The sequence below is a fragment of the Entelurus aequoreus genome, linkage group LG07 (assembly GCF_033978785.1).
Source record: "Entelurus aequoreus isolate RoL-2023_Sb linkage group LG07, RoL_Eaeq_v1.1, whole genome shotgun sequence".
In the NCBI taxonomy this organism is placed as follows: Eukaryota; Metazoa; Chordata; class Actinopteri; order Syngnathiformes; family Syngnathidae; genus Entelurus; species Entelurus aequoreus.
The window spans coordinates 46,893,774-46,911,273 of record NC_084737.1 but is presented as its reverse complement, the minus strand read 5'-3'; the positions used below and the strand labels follow the sequence as shown (position 1 = coordinate 46,911,273).

At 39.4% G+C, this 17,500-nt stretch overlaps 1 protein-coding gene across 1 annotated transcript in view; it reads left to right on the top strand.

Moving 5' to 3' along the window:
• Nucleotides 1-13,545, top strand: part of LOC133653930 (sodium- and chloride-dependent creatine transporter 1-like) — a 38,199-nt gene extending 24,654 nt beyond the window's left edge. The window contains exons 5-14 of the mRNA XM_062053773.1: nucleotides 2,386-2,518; nucleotides 3,664-3,798; nucleotides 4,147-4,250; nucleotides 5,737-5,861; nucleotides 5,961-6,073; nucleotides 7,588-7,728; nucleotides 10,804-10,906; nucleotides 11,000-11,100; nucleotides 11,178-11,348; nucleotides 12,704-13,545. Of these exons, the coding sequence (XP_061909757.1) occupies nucleotides 2,386-2,518; nucleotides 3,664-3,798; nucleotides 4,147-4,250; nucleotides 5,737-5,861; nucleotides 5,961-6,073; nucleotides 7,588-7,728; nucleotides 10,804-10,906; nucleotides 11,000-11,100; nucleotides 11,178-11,348; nucleotides 12,704-12,832 (1,255 nt within the window). The 3' untranslated portion in view covers nucleotides 12,833-13,545. The remainder of the gene's footprint in view (nucleotides 1-2,385; nucleotides 2,519-3,663; nucleotides 3,799-4,146; nucleotides 4,251-5,736; nucleotides 5,862-5,960; nucleotides 6,074-7,587; nucleotides 7,729-10,803; nucleotides 10,907-10,999; nucleotides 11,101-11,177; nucleotides 11,349-12,703) is intronic.
• Nucleotides 13,546-17,500: the final 3,955 nt, after the last annotated feature.

The window sequence follows — 17,500 nt, the reverse complement described above, 5'->3', positions numbered from 1 at the left end:
CAATCTGATGGACAAGTCTGGGTTTTGAGGTTGCCAGAAGAACGGTACATTTCAGACTGCATTGTGCCGAGTGGGAAATTTGGTGGAGAGGAATTATGGTGTGGGGTTGTTTTTCAGGATTTGGGCTTGGCCCTTAGTTCCAGTAAAAGGAACTTTGAATGCCCCAGGATACCAAAACATTTTGGACAATTCCATGCTCCCAAACTTGTGGGAACAGTTTGGAGCGGGCCCCTTCCTCTTCCAACATCACTGTGCACCAGTGCACAAAGCAAGGTCCATAAAGACATGGATAACAGAGTCTGGTGTGGATGAACTTGACTGGCCTGCACAGAGTCCTGACATGAACCCGATAGAACACCTTTGGGATGAATTAGAACGGAGACTGAGAGCCAGGCCTTCTCGACCAACATCAGTGTGTGACCTCACCGATGCACTTTTGGAAGAATGGTCGAACATTTCTATAAACACACTCCGCAACCTGGTGAACAGCCTTCCCAGAAGAGTTGAAGCTGTAATAGCTGCAAAAGGTGGACCGACATCATATAGAACCCTATGGGCACTTCAAGTTCATATGTGAGTCAAGGCAGGTGGCCAAATACTTTTGGCAATATAGTGTATGTGTGTGTGTGTGTGTATATATATATATATATATATATATATATATATATATATATATATATATATATATATATATATATATATATATACACAGTCGTGGTCAAAAGTTTACATACACTTGTAAAGGACATAATGTCATGGCTATCTTGAGTTTCTAATCATTACTACAACTCTTATTTTTTTTGTGATAGTCTTTGGAGCACATACTTGTTTGTCACAAAAAACTTTTATGAAGTTTGGTTGTTTTATGAATTTATTATGGGTCTACTGAAAATGTGACCAAATCTGCTGGGTCAAAAGTATACATACATCAATGTTAATATTTGGTTACTTGTCCCTTGGCAAGTTTCACTGCAATAAGGCGCTTTTGGTAGCCATCCACAAGCTTCTGGTTGAATTTTTGACCACTCTTGACAAAATTGGTGTGGTTCAGCTATATGTGTTGGTTTTCTGACATGGACTTGTTTTTTCAGCATTGTCCACACGTTTAAGTCAGGACTTTGGGAAGGCCATTCTAAAACCTTAATTCTAGCCTGATTTAGCCATTCCTTTACCACTTTTGACGTGTGTTGGGGTCATTGTCCTGTTTGAACACCCAACTGCGCCGAAGACCCAACCTCGGGGCTGATGATTTTAGGTTGTCCTGAAGAATTTGGAGGTAATCCTCCTTTTTCTTTGTCCCATTTACTCTCTGTAAAGCACCAGTTCCATTGTCAGCAAAACAGGCCCAGAGCATAATACTACCACCACCATCCTTGACGGTAGGTTTGGTGTTTCTGGGATTAAAGGCCTCACCTTTTCTCCTCCAAACTTATTACTGGGTATTGTAGCCAAACAGCTACATTTTTGTTTCATCTGACATCACATGGACAAAGATAAGACCTTCTGGAGGAAATTTATGTGGTCAAAAGTGGTAAAGGAATGGCTAAATCAGGCTAGAATGAAGGTTTTAGAATGGCCTTCCCAAAGTCCTGACTTGAACGTGTGGACAGTGCTGAAGAAACAAGTCCATGTCAGAAAACCAACAAATTTAGCTGAACTGCACCAATTTTGTCAAAAGGAGTGGTCAAAAAATCAACCAGAAGCTTGTGGATGGCTACCAAAAGCGCCTTATTGCAGTGAAACTTGCCAAGGGACATGTAACCAAATATTAAAATTGCTATATGTATACTTTTGACCCAGCAGATTCGGTCACATTTTTAGTAGACCCATAATAAATTCATAAAAGAACCAAACTTCATGGATGTTTTTTGTGACCAACAAGTATGTGCTCCAATCACTCTATCACAAAAAAATAAGAGTTGTAGAAATTATTGGAAACTCAAGTCAGCCATGACATTATGTTCTTTACAAGTGTATGTAAACTTTTGACCACAACTGTGTATATATATATATATATATATATACAGTATATATATATAATTTCAGCATTGCTGTTCCCCAGTACGTAAAGCAAAGTCCATAAAGAAGGAACCTCAACTCCTTACATTCCCACATATACACCAAAATCATTGAAATAATCGTCTCAAAGGAGATGAAAGTACCGGTAGTTCTTATTGCAATGACCAAACTCCATATCAAATCCTAATACTTTAAAATTTAGTACTTTGAGTAAGGGCTGTTATAGTTAAAGAACCCTTTAGGATAAATGGAAAGTTTATTTTTAAATGTTTTCTTGTTTTTAAAATTTGGCCTTGACTTTGTCAACATCTGTTTGGTTCTCTTTCACTTAATATTTGTTTTGAAACCTACTATTCTTTCTCACAGACGTAAAGTTCTCCGTCTTTCTGGCGGTCTTCATGAGCCCGGTAACATCAGCTATGAGATGGTGCTCTGTCTCCTCGCCACCTGGATCATTGTTTACTTCTGCATGTGGAAGGGAGTTAAATCTACAGGCAAGGTATGTTTTGTCTTGCTTTACAAATTACAAATCTCAATGATGAGTACCATGTTTTGGGTTTATAGAGCAAAGATTTATTATATATTTATATACGGTCTTTTGCCAATCACGGTTCACAGGGTGCAGACTAATATGTGTGTAGTTCCACACAATAGCTGAAAATTATTGCGGCATTTTGCCCTTTAACCCCCAATCAGCTTTGGTGTAGTGAGAGGATCAGTGTCTAGACTGAAACCCATAAAAGCGTGCATTCTTCTACTCATTGTGTGGTTGCTTATTACAATTTTTCTTAATGTTAAAAAATGTCAATATTCAAGTTCATTGCTTCAGTCTGAGTGTAAACGTACAGTGATGATCTAATTAACATTTCAATGTACTTATTAGTGTTTAATCAATTGTCATGCCAAGTATATAATTGTTTTTCCAAGTAAATGTACATGTTTATTATTTGATATTTGTATCTTTAGAGTAGGTAGAGCTCAAAAGAAAGCAAAAAAGAATGAAAGAACTAGCTAGCTGTAAGCGGATTAGCAAAGGTCATCCATGTAGATATTTGAAATTTGGAACGAGGCCATGCTCACCCCCAGTTCAAGGCAAATATGTGCTTTCTCAGTACTTTACTTTGACCATAGCAAGTTAGCTTGGACTTTTACTGGGTAGCAGGGTGCCGCTTTTTTATCATAAGCTGTCAAAGACAACGTTTGAAAAGGTCTGCCAAAAACCCCTGCTATTGCAGGAGGTTTACAAATTGTCTGGCTTTCCATTTACAGGCTACCTTTTCTTCAAAGTTACATGACAGGGCCCATTACACATCTACACCGAGGACCTAATGGGCATAAGACTTGAGTATTTACAAAGCAGGTAATTGCTTAATCATCAAAGTGCTAAAAACATACTTTGGTGCAGTTACATTTGACCATAACAAATAGATCACATTAAAAAGCACTGACCTGTATCATTTAGCCTGTTTACAGTCAATACAAACACATCTTTTTTACGCACTTCATTTAATTTGAAGAGCTACAGCTTACTGTTAACTTTCACAATGTCAGACACATAACACTTGAACTTCTCCTATCCACCATAATCACCCAAATGTCTCCTGTATCTGCTCTGCATTTATTGTACTGTTCTTCTTCCTGTAGGTTGTATACTTCACAGCTCTGTTCCCCTATGTGGTTCTGGTTGTTCTGTTGGCCCATGGTGTCACCTTACCTGGAGCTCTAGATGGGATTTTATATTACCTAAAACCAGATTGGTCCAAACTGGGAGAAGCACAGGTACAACTCATATATTTGCATTTAAGTGTCTATACGTTCTGTCTGAGGCATTGTAGCCTCTTGGTTCAAAGAGGCCAGAGTTTGTGTCAAAAGTATCTGGCAAAGAGCACATTGAAAACGTTTAGAAACTTTTGCAAAAAGTGATTATTGATTAATTAGTCCTGTGTGATAAATATATGTTATAGCGGTTGGTGCAGCTTGACAATTTGTCGTTTGCAATATGACATATCTGTAATGATCCAGCTAATCCACCTGCCCTGTAAGATTTGATCATAATACTAATTCAAAGCTTGGCTGAAGTCTATACCAAATCCTGCAATTCAAAACATTGTTACTCCCTTGTGGTAGGTGTGGATTGATGCTGGTACCCAGATTTTCTTCTCCTATGCCATCGGGCTGGGTGCCCTGACTGCACTGGGCAGCTACAACCGCTTCCATAACAACTGTTACCAGTGAGTTTAAACACTGTCAAACTGGAAAGAGGTCAACATAACTCAAGCATCAGACATACTATTCATGCTACATCCTGTGACCTTTTAACCAGAGTACTACAAAAGTAACTTTTCTGTGTAATAGTCAGGGATAGTAGTTCAAAACCTCCTCAAATGTGTAATACAAAATAGACACTGGTAGTAGAAGGTGAATGTGTCCCTCAAAGCAGGGAGATTAATTGTCTGTTTCTAACTCTGGTAGCTCCATTTACTGTAGCTTAACACTCAAACTGTTGTTGTCATCTGAGATATGTAAACAAATATAGACCCTTACGTGACAAAGCCCTGCAAAAGTAAAGCAGATAATTTTAGTACATCTCATTGCTTGCTGCTTGCATATTTGGAACGTCTGTAGTAAGTATAACATCATGAATACTCTGACCTCTGACATGTTCACAGTCTTGACCTTAATTGGTAGTTGAAAGATGAATTTACATCTTGCGCTATCTCAACTCAGCTGTGCTTAATATTTACACATAGACCAGCTCACAAATGACTATGCATGCATACTGTAAATTTAGTCCATGTGCCTTAAATGTTTTGATCCTTTTTATTTCATACTCACGTGACTGACATACAGTATGATGGCAATGACATAGAATGAAATAGTGTGGATTGAATGAAATAGTGGATCCAAAATAGCCGTTTAAGTAAACGAATCACTCAAAGATGCAGGTTCATGCAAAAACAACAATTTACATATTCAGCAGCTATCACAACGTTTAACATATTTGTGCTGCAATAAGTGTTGACTTGATTGTTTATCTCTTTAACTTCCTGGGCCGCTAAATGTGGCCTTGGGTTATATTTTATTATTGTGGTCGAGATATATACTGTTTTATTAACCCGAGCTTCCATCACTCACTTGTTTTGTATATGCACGTGCATTAGGATTCCCGTGGGTGCTCTCACGGACTGATAGAACATGCGTCTGTTGAATGAGTGCGGTTTGCAGTGGCAGAAATGTATTAATGACCATCAATCATTAATCCCATTACTTTCCTCTAAATCATAGTGGGAATTTGTCTGGCCAGGTCTTTCCAGACCATTTAATTTCTAAGCTATTCATGTCAACATTCTAATTGTGCTGTTAACTTTTTAAAAAGAGAATCTGAGTTCATAGTTTCCGTATTTGTACAAGCATGTGTGTTTAATCCAGAGAGGGATATGTTTAGATCTAGTAAGTAGCCATTAGGTCTTTCACCCTCACTCCCCTCAGACCCTCAGCCAAACTTGCCGTTGCCATATTTGCTTTGTATCACTACAAGGACAACAGCAGCTTGTCTAGATATATTTATCTGCTATGTATCATCCCAACCCACTTATTCTGTTGCCAGTATTTATTCCGCCCTTTTTGACATGTTTCAGTGTATTAAGAATAATAATTTCTGTTGTGTTTCTATGCTATTTTCCCAATATCTTTTTTCCTATATCTTCCTTTGCCCAGAGATGCGTTTGTGCTGGCCCTCATTAATAGTGGAACCAGCTTCTTTGCCGGCTTTGTCGTGTTCTCTGTGTTGGGCTTCATGGCTGCAGAGCAAGGTGTGGACATCAGTAAGGTAGCTGAGAGTGGTAAGTCTACAGCTTTACCACAAAGTGTATGCTGAAAATCCCAACTCTATTGAACGCACTATCCAGGACATTTGCTAAATGCTGTTTGTTCATACGTAGGACCCGGCCTGGCCTTTATAGCGTACCCCAAGGCTGTAACTCTGATGCCAATGGCCCCGCTCTGGGCTGCACTCTTCTTCTTTATGTTGCTCATATTGGGCCTCGACAGTCAGGTAATGTAGACTGCATGATAACACAAATACATTTCCTTGTTACACAATCATGTACAATCGTTTGTCCAGTTTTAGCGTTGCATTTTGCCGCAGCAATTTGTTGAGTGTGTGTTAGTGCCTACATCTATTGTTTAACAGCCTCTAGATTTGTCAATGAGCTTCTGTCTGATTCACACAGAGGGTCATTCTACTGTCCATTCATGCACTCTCACTTTCTGTTGATTGCCTACTGTCTTCTCCATGCCGTTTGCACCTTTTCTTGTGACGACCGCATTGCTTTGAATAAATCTTATGAAAACGGCTACAACAGTCTTCTTTTCAGGTTATTTTGGAGATTGGCTTACTTGAAACGGGCTGTTCATCAGTTGCTATATTCTATAAAATTATAAAATGTCCAAAACAAGGATAAAATATGTAATTTTCTGTCAGACTGCTTTGACATTCCTTAACTCAAGTCCTGACTTCATTTTTTTTAGAGTTGTATAGCATGGCATTTCCACTGCATCCAAGTATTTAAGTCTGCATCCAAATATTTTTAAAGGAGGCGTATGATGAATTTCGTCTATTCTAACTTACAAATGTTGTTACAATGTTGGATACTCGTGTTAAACAATGCCGAAGCATCAAATCATAAGGTTAATGCATTTTGCCGTGAGCTTGCATGCAGTGTGCGGGTTTGTTCTGGCTACGTTGTGACATCACAGTGAGGTGGGCATACTTATTTTGGACATTAAGTCAAATTGGATGTACTTATTTGGACATTAAGTCAAGCTATCAGCCAGCTTCAGACTATGAGAGAACACAAAAAAGGTAGGACCAAGTTCTATTTTTATTCCAATGATGGCATGCGCATAACACCAACACTAACGTGCGACATGCAGTGACATTAATGCTCGTAAAAGCAGCGGATTGAATCGATTAGCGAGTGTGCAGGTGTACCTAATGGTGTGACTAGGTGAATCTATATAATGTTTATGAGGTTTATTTTTGACTGTCTGGAAAAAAATTGTGGCGACGACTTCAGGATGTATATTTAATCATTCAAAAGATCAATTATGATACTTTTGGAGAAGTGGGGAAGCGGTTTCATTTGCAATCGGGAACGCCTCCAGAATAAAACATGTTGTAGGCATACTCAAAAAACTTGTGACTGTGGAGCATAATTTATGCAAAATTTTAACCAAAGCATATCCAAAACAAATTATCCCAAAGAAGTGTTTTAAATGTAGATTAAAATCATCATAGGTCCCCTTTAAACCAATGTGTATTGTGCGATTATCCCATATTACCCTGCATCTTTGATATACTGTATATTTTGATCATGTGTTTCAATTTTTTAATTGTACCCAGTGAATACATTGTTACATGTACATCTAAAATCTTGATGAATAATGAAAACTATATAACAGAAGAGCCTTGAGAGGTTCATTAATACACTCTGACTTGTATCCCAATGTGACTCTAATCTACTTTATTTTCTTTGTTTACTTTTTAAATTTTTGTTTTTATTTCAGTTTGTCGGAGTAGAGGGTCTGATAACCGGAATCATGGACATGCTTCCCCCCAAATCTACCCTGGGTTCCTTGCGGCGAGAGGTGGTGGCAGCCATCTGCTGCGTCATCTGCTTCCTCATTGACATGTCTATGGTCACAGAGGTATAGTTCCCCATTTAACCTGGTAATTGTCAGTCGTCCTGAGAATGATATTTGAAAGCTGTCAGAGAATCACTTTAAAAAGGTCCCTACAATGCAAAACCAACTTTTCTTACCTGTGGGTACTTGTTTTTGTTTAGCTTAGTCTTTATTTGAAGGGACAATGCACAGAAACATTAAGCTCAAAGACAAATATGTTCTTTACCAGATTATAGCTAAATAGCTAATTTCCATCTGCAGTCCCTGGCTACCTAAATTAAAGGGATACAAAAATCATGCAATGAAATTATGACAATAAAATCATACTATAACATGTAATCAAATTAAGAAAAGTCATAAAATGCCCTTTCATGGACACATACTTAATATACAATACAACCACACCTCATTTACATCATCACACAAAGACAATACATGCTCTTGTTCACATCTGTCATCATTTGTAAAAACAACCATGATTTTAACAGACACACCTCACAATTTACAACAAAAATGCTCTCATGGACAAATATAATACACATTAAGTTGATGTGTCAAACATAGTGCCCACCTTAGTGACCGTGTGAGCAGCTTTGATTGCTCCAAAGCCAGTTTTTAACTTAAATTGTGAATGAAGAGTAATTGTGTATTTAAGTGCCGAAAATGTGAAATCAAACCTTGGAGAGAGATAGAGATATTTATAAAACAATGTTGCTCTCTTTACGGGATGCTCCAAAATAGCAGTTTTGTGGCATATTTTGCCTTAGTAACATCAGCAGATATCTCCATATATGGTAGAGTTTTGTGTGAGTCTGCCATTTCTATTCAGTTGTAGTTTTTCTCGGTCCTCTTGTTGTGTAGCAGGACTGCTCGTACAATATGCATGCTAAAATCCTCCGCTGTTGTCATTTCTAATACAAAGTTGCGTATGGTTGTAACTTATCTGTGAGTAGACTCAAAATGGAAGCGCTAAAAACTACAACATGGCTGACAAGAGTTGAGACGCAATCGAAGCGGGCTTGGCCTTGAGGACGACTTTGGCACGTAAATAAGACCGCCCACAAAACAGCCCATTCTAAGGAGACAGTCAAAAAGCGGCTTGAATATGTTCTGTAAAACAAACTCTATGCACAATTTGGACCTTAGAACCAACATTACATGTTGTGTAGACCACAATGAAGTGTTTTAAATGTAGGAAAAAAATCATAATATGATCCCTTTAATAAACCTTTGAAAAACCGTATCCGTATCTAACCCTTGACACTACAGAAAGTATTTATTTATACTTTTCTACAAAAGGGTACCAAAATACTTCCATTTAGGTGACTGTACCTACAAACCCTGTTTCCATATGAGTTGGGAAATTGTGTGAGATGTAAATATAAACGGAATACAATGATTTGCAAATCATTTTCAACCCATATGCTACAAAGACAACATATTTGATGTTCAAACTGATAAACTTTTTTTTTTTTTGCAAACAATCATTAACTTTAGAATTTGATGCCAGCAACACGTGACAAAGAAGTTGGGAAAGGTGGCAATAAATACTGATAAAGTTGAGGATTGCTCATCAAACACTTATTTGGAACATCCCACAGGTGTGCAGGCTAATTGGGAACAGGTGGGTGCCATAATTGGGTATAAAAACAGCTTCCCAAAAAATGCTCAGTCTTTCACAAGAAAGGATGGGGGGAGGTACACCCCTTTGTCTACAACTGTGTGACCAAATAGTCAAACAGTTTAAGAACAACGTTTCTCAAAGTGCAATTGCAAGAAATGTAGGGATTTCAACATCTGCGGTCCATAATATCATCAAAAGGTTCAGAGAATCTGGAGAAATCACTCCACGTAAGCGGCATGGCCGGAAACCAACATTGAATGACCGTGACCTTCGATCCCTCAGATGGCACTGTATAAAAAACGACATCAATCTCTAAAGGATATCACCACATGGGCTCAGGAACACTTCAGAAAACCACTGTCACTAAATACAGTTTGTCGCTACATCTGTAAGTGCAAGTTAAAGCTCTACTATGCAAAGCGAAAGCCATTTATCAACAACATCCAGAAACGCCGCCGGCTTCTCTGGGCCTGAGCTCATCTAAGATGGACTCATGCAAAGTGGAAAAGTGTTCTGTGGTCTGATGAGTCCACATTTCAAATTGTTTTTGGAAATATTCGACATCGTGTCATCCGGACCAAAGGGGAAGCGAACCATCCAGACTGTTATCGACGCAAAGTTCAAAAGCCAGCATCTGTGATGGTATGGGGGTGCATTAGTGCCCAAGGCATGGGTAACTTACACATCTGCGAAGGCACTATTAATGCTGAAAGGTACATACAGGTTTTGGAACAACATATGCTGCCATTTAAGCGCCGTCTTTTTCATGGACGCCCCTGTTTATTTCAGCAAGACAATGCCAAGCCACATTCAGCACGTGTTACAACAGCGTGGTTTCGTAAAAAAAAGAGTGCGGGTACTTTCCTGGCCCGCCTGCAGTCCAGACCTGTCTCCCATCCAAAATGTGTGGCGCATTATGAAGCATAAAATACGACAGCGGAGACCCCGGACTGTTGAACGACTGAAGCTCAACATAAAACAAGAATGGGAAATAATTCCACTTTCAAAGCTTCAACAATTAGTTTCCTCAGTTCCCAATCGTTTATTGAGTGTTGTTAAAAGAAAAGGTGATGTAACACAGTGGTGAACATGCCCTTTCCCAACTACTTTGGCACGTGTTGCAGCCATGAAATTCTAAGTTAATTATTATTTGCAAAAAAAAAATATCTTGTCTTTGTAGTGCATTCATTTGAATATGGGTTGAAAAGGATTTGCAAATCATTGTATTCTGTTTATATTTACATCTAACACAATTTCCCAACTCATATGGAAACGGGGTTTGTACACATTTTTATTATATGATTTGCCTTGAAAGACGTTTAAGGATTTTTCTTTGGACCCAGTACCTCATGGCTTAATGGGAATATAAAACCTTAAAATTGACTTGTTTTAATGCCTGGAAGGCCTCAAGTAGGTCACATATTAAGTATTAATCAAAAATGTTAATTACTGACCACTCACTCTCTTCCTGCCAGGGAGGGATGTATGTCTTCCAATTGTTTGACTACTATTCTGCCAGCGGCATCACTCTGCTGTGGCAGGCTTTCTGGGAGTGTGTGGTCATTGCTTGGGTCTATGGTGAGATATAAGCTTTGCATTCAATGCATCTTTTCCTAGCATCATCAATCATGGTAATAAAGCAAACTTACTGTGTGATTGTGTCCTTGGCAGGCGCAGACCGTTTCATGGATGATGTGTCCCGTATGATTGGTTATCAGCCCTTACCCTACATGAAGTGGTGCTGGTCTTATGTAACACCCTTTGTCTGTGTGGTAAGCTTTACTTTGTATGTTTCTTTATTTCTTTTGCTTGATTGTAGCAAATAACTGACCTTTAAGTGTGCTTCTAGGGAGTGTTCTTCTTTCATGTAGTGAACTACAAGCCCCTAACCTACAACACTGTGTACACCTACCCCTTGTGGGGTGAAATGCTTGGCTGGGCATTGGCTCTCTCCTCTATGCTTTGTATCCCACTGACTGTTGTCTACAAGTTGCTGCGCTGCAAAGGATCACTGCGGGAGGTCAGTGTATTCGTCTTCATGTCCATGTCCATGTTTTCTCATAAAAGAGCAAATGTGTCTCCTTAGATTTATGTGTTCTTTGAATCACTCATTAAAGACCATCCGTCAAATAAATTGCTCCCTAGCCCTTTGACTCAAGGAATTGGACTTGTTCGCAGATTCTTAATCACACGTCACCTTTTAACAGTCAGCTACTTGTTCCTACTGAAGCTGGTAGCCGTCAGAAAAAGTAACTGACTTAGTACTGTTTTATTGGTTGGTAGTATTTCCAGTTGTTACCAAGCCTACTGTAAGCCTAAAAGTACATTTCTGTAGTGTTACTGAGGACCTTTTTGATTGGTTTGATCTTGACGCATCTGTCATGTGAGCATAAGATATGGTACAGACTAAGTTTTAAATCCACAAATGGGATCAGGGTGATCAGCAAGTTTTTATAGGTCACAAGATTTGTAAGGAGAGCCAATAACAGACTCATGCCCACAAGCCTTTGTCAAAATTCCACTGTAAAAGGTCATCAGGCTGTCAAGATCATTGGGAGTGCCAAGAACCACCTTCGGAGTGAAAGGGTGTTAGTGCAAATTACTTTAACCATCAACGGTATAGTGGAAAAGGCGAATTAACTGTAAAGTATAAAGTATAAATTCTTCCCTAATCGTCCTGCAGAAGTTTGCAGGCTTTTGAAAGTTCATAAATAATCCCAACACACAGCAAAAGTACCAGAACTGATTAAATTTTGAGGGTCATCCTGGTCATTACTACTACGATATGTTTTTGTTAGGAGGCTAAACTTCTCTGTGTGTGTGTTAGCAACCGCGCCTCTACCCAGAGAGAAAGAGAGTTGATGACTGACATGATGGTTCAATCAGTTAATTTTATTCCGCTATAGAACAATAGCAATATCATTTAAAAAGTTATGGGTGGATTTCGATAAAACTTTCAGGCAATGTCAGAAATTAGATAAGGAACAAGTGATGGGGTGATGTAGATCACCTGTAGATTTAGGATTTTTTTAAAGGATTCTTTACTATTGGGAGATGGAACCTGGTCGAATTCTGCCCTCTCAGTGCTTTTTGTTTTGTTTTGAATATTTAATACTACAATGACAATGTCGTCTCACCACACTTTTCGATGTACGTACACCTCTTCATGTATCCCTAGCATTGTGCGATATGTAGAGCCATCAATGATGGTCATCACTAATGATTAGAACAATAACAAAGCCAATGCATGGTCTTCAGGAATATCCAGCCAAGTCCAGCTGCATGATCCAAGTCTTTCTTGTCTGTTGCTCACACAGTCACTTGGCTAACCAAGAACCCTCACAGATCAATTTACCCTTATCTTTCCTCGTGCAGCGATGGCAGCACCTAACCACACCAGTTTGGGGCAGACATCACCTGGATTACCTCGCCCCAGAAAGCGAAGCCAAACTGCTGCCCCCTGCAGAATCCAAGAATGCCCATCTCTTTGAAAGTGTCATCTAATAGTCAAAGCCCCTTAGAGCTCAGGAGCAAAAATTGTCCTTTAACATCAGCAATCAGCACCCTCACACTCATTCACCAGTTACTAAAAATACTTACACACCACACTGGACTCGTAGGGCAAAGTGTACCCTACGATCTTGGAACTATTGAATAAGACTCACACAAATGGACCAAATATTAGATTGGAAAATACATTAATACAGTTATGAAAACTTCTTTGACTCTACTAACTGACTAGTGCTAATTTTTTCTGATGCTTGCTTCTTGTGCTGTCCTGTCTCTTGTGATACGTCCCTTGTAGTTGCACTTAGGCGCTTTCCGTCAGGGTTTCAATAGCCTCATCCCATACTGTCACACCATTTTGAGAATGTTACCTGAAAATATTACAATGAAACCCTGTATCCGCTGCTGCAATGTCATGGTCTGAGATGCATGTACAGCGTGGATGAGTAAGGGTTTTCTACCAACTGTACAAAAAACACTTCCATTGGAAATATAAAATGAAGCCAATCCATCTCCACTTCCAAATGTGTTATGTACTAACTCCAGTATCCGGTGTTTTTTAGGCTCTGTGATTCAGTGTTATCAATATTCAGACTGCATCATGATCAGTATTTTCACCCTAAGAGAAAGTTAGACTAATGTGCGCTACATGGAAGGAAAGGGGACAGTGTGGACTGTATTGAAATACTCAATAAAAGACCAACATCTAAATAGTGCTTGTTTGCTGTCTTTATTATTGTTTTCACAATGTAAATTCATTTACTTTTGGCTTTGTTGCACTTCTATTTGCTTTGCACACAAAAATAGTCATGATTTTAAAATGCCAACATGATACTTTGTCCTTGAAATAGTTAGGAGATCAAGATGTCAGCAGAATCGGACGTGTGAATACTGACTATAAATACAGCCATGATGAGTTCAATAGTTCCTGTCTTTAAAATGTAATTCAAGCCTTGTGTTGAACATTTGAAGTAAATCCACAAGCACAAAGAACCCACCCCATATTGAATGGTCCATTATTTATGCCTTTCACCTTGTTGTGGGCAGACACCCGCCTAAAGATAGATAGATAGATAGATAGATAGATAGATAGATAGATAGATAGATAGATAGATAGATAGATAGATAGTACTTTATTGATTCCTTCAGGAGAGTTCCCTCAGGAAAATTTAAATTCCAGCAGCAGTGTACAAAATTGTAAAAAGTAAAAAGGAAATAATGGGGGTATAAATGGAGACAAAATAGAAAAATATTACAATAGAATAAAAATAAAAAGCAACGATGAGAATAAAAATATAACAGTAAAATAAGAATATAACAAGAGAAACTAGGCAGTAGTGACCATGTTATGAAAAGTATTTCACTGTTATTGTTTTGCATCCCCTGTCATCCTAGTACCCCCCCTCCCCCCCAGAAAGGAGTTGGACAGTCTAATGGCGTGTGGGACAAAGGAGTTTTTGAGTCTATTAGTCCTGCACTTGGGATGAAGCAGTCTAGCACTGAACAGGCTCCTCTGGCTACTGACAATGGTATGCAGAGGGTGACTGGCATCATCCAGGATGCTCACTAGTTTTTCCACAGTCCTCTTCTCTGCCACCGTCACCAGTGAGTCCAGTTTTATTCCGATCGTAGAACCGGCCCGCCTGATCAGTTTCTCCAGTCTGGAGCTGTCCTTCTTAGATATGCTGCCCCCCCAGCACACTACGAAATAAATACAGTGAGACAAACACGTACTGTCCAACGCTATTTACATTTCAGTCTTTTATGTACAGTAACCTTTCACTCGCCCTTACGGTCTATAAATACAGACTCCTATTAGTCCTGTGATACATTCTCCCACTCAACCCCCCACTCACACGGTCCTGGAGTGTTGAGAGCTCGGGTGACGTATAGCGGGCTATCTCATTAGACAATATCATAAAAAGCCTGTTGTCAGAGCAACGGCTCCCTCTGCTCCCATGGAAGCTACCATGTCAAGGTGGTGGATTCTCCCCCTGCAAAAGAGGAGGAGATAATGTGGACCAATAGTGAGCAATGCAACTCCATCATTGCAAAAATTAGGATATCTGGATGGAAGTGACTGCCCCTCAGTGGTCATACCCGGGTATTGAAGGGAACCGCCTGGGAACAGTAGTGATGAGGTGAATCAAGTTGATGAATCTGACGGTGATGAGTTTATATCGTGTCGGCCTGTCCTGCGGAGAACTGTATCATGGAAACTAACAGCCTGCCCTTTTGGATCTGCTCACAGCTTGACACAAGCACATGAATGCATGAGAATGCACTGAGTGATATTTCCACCAGAAGAACAATGCAGGGACCCAGTTAACTGACCTTTGTTATAAAACGCCCACGCACATTTGCTTTGTCTGGAGCTCCACCAACTGACCTTGGCAGCCATCTAGATAAGACTCACACATTAATTTCTCTTAGAGCCCCAGAATGTCTGGAAGAAAAAGGCAAACATGGCATGGGGTAACATGCAAAGATCATGCAAATAACTTATCCTGGCATCTGAGTAGGCTATATTTACAGGGTCGTCAAGGCAACCGTCTGCAGGTAATTGATGCTGTGTGTGGTAGCTCTCTATTGTCATCAATCTTGAGTAGTGCTTCAACTGACTGCATAGTTGTACAGCCACTTGAAACTATCAGAATTGATTTGAATACATTATCAATGTCAGTGGATGTTCTCATTCATCCAGGGCATTATTGGTCAGATCTAGTTTGACGATTTTATAACAGCTTGCAGTCTCTGAGGAATGAACCTAACAAGTGACAAGCAGGGCTCTTCATTAATTTTCTCCAACTTTCTTTGATGGCAGATCAGCTTAGCAGGTTGGAGTCTTGCCATGAACCATCCATCCATCTATCCATTTACTACCTCTCGGGGTCGTGGGGGTGGTTGGAGCCTATCACAAATTTCAAATTGGACAACCTTATGTACGTATTTACCTTATGCTCTATGGCAAAATGTATTGTCATCTTGAAAAATGCTATGATAATCCCTAAACATCCTTTCAATTGATGGCGTAAGAAAAGTGTCCAAGATGTCAATAGGCCCTTTCCAACAAAAGTTCAGGAATTTTAAGTTCCTGGAACCTTTAGTTCTTGAAACTGTAGGTTTCCTGTAGACCTGTGTGGTTTGTGTTTCCACAGCATTTAACAGGTGAGGGTAGTTTATACCAGTCAGGCTGATGACGAATGGTAAAATACAAAGCAATAATATACAAAACAACATAATTTTTAAATAAAGTGTACCACATTTTTCATAAAAAGTCAGGCTTTTGTCAGCAATGTCCAACAGTCAGAAAGTCGTCCTCTCTGTAAATGATGAATCCATTATTCCTTATGTTCCATTCATTACAGCTGTAAATAACATATAAATAATGTCAGTGTTTATCACGAACACATCAGATTTAGCGTTAGCTTGTTAGCATTAGCATTCTGGGTTGAGACTAATAACTACACGAATGGAGTGTCACTGACAACTTTTACAACATGTAATAAAGTACATAGTAAATAATTAATGTCATTTACCTTTGTTCCACTTCTTCACTGCCTACTTTATTTCACATTTATCAAACAAAGTCTCAGAGTACTAAGCAGTTAAGGTTACCACTTCGAGTCCAGCTGAATACTTTATATTCTTTTACTTTTAAAAGGAGTCCGTCCACCGAATGCAGCTGAGATAGGCTCCAGCACCCCCGCGACCCCAAAAGGGACAAGCGGTAGAAAATGGATGGATGGATGAGTAAACAACATTAAACTGCATATACAAAACCCACAACCAGTGAAGTTGGCACGTTGTGTAAATCATAAATAAAAACAGAATACAATGATTTGCAAATCCTTTTCAACCTATTATCAATTGAATAGACTGCAAAGACAAGACGGCGTGGCGAAGTTGGTAGAGTGCCAGCAATCGGACGGTTGCTGGTTACTGGGGTTCAATCCCCACCTTCTACCATCCTAGTCACGTCCGTTGTGTCCTTGGGCAAGACCCTTCACCCTTGCTCCTGATGGCTGCTGGTTAGCGCCTTGCATGGCAGGTCCCGCCATCAGTGTGTGAATGTGTGTGTGAATGGGTGAATGTGGAAATACTGTCAAAGCGCTTTGAGTACCTTGAAGGTAGAAAAGCGCTATACAAGTATAACCCATTTATCATTTATACTTAACATTCGAACTGGTAAACTTTGTTATTTTTTGCAAATATTAGCTCATTTGGAATTTGATGCCTGCAACATGTTTCAAAAAAGTTGGCACAAGTGGCAAAAAAAATGAGAAAGTTGAGAAATGCTCATAAAACACTTTGGAACATCCCACAGGTGAACAGGCTAATTGGGAACAGGTGGGTGCCATGATTGAGCATTTCATGGAAGCTGCTTTTATACCCAAACATTCACAAACAAGGATGGAGCGAGGGTCACCACTCTGTGAACAAATGCGTGAGCAAATTGTCGAACAGTTTAAGAACAACATTTCTCAACGAGCTAGTTAAAGGAATTTAGGGATTTCACCATTTACGATCCGTAATATCATCAAAAGGTTCAGAGAACCTGGAGAAATCAGGCGGTACTGCATCAAAAAGCAACATCAGTGTGTAAAGGATATCACCACATGGGCTCAGGAACACTTCAGAAAACCACTGTCAGTAACTAAAGTT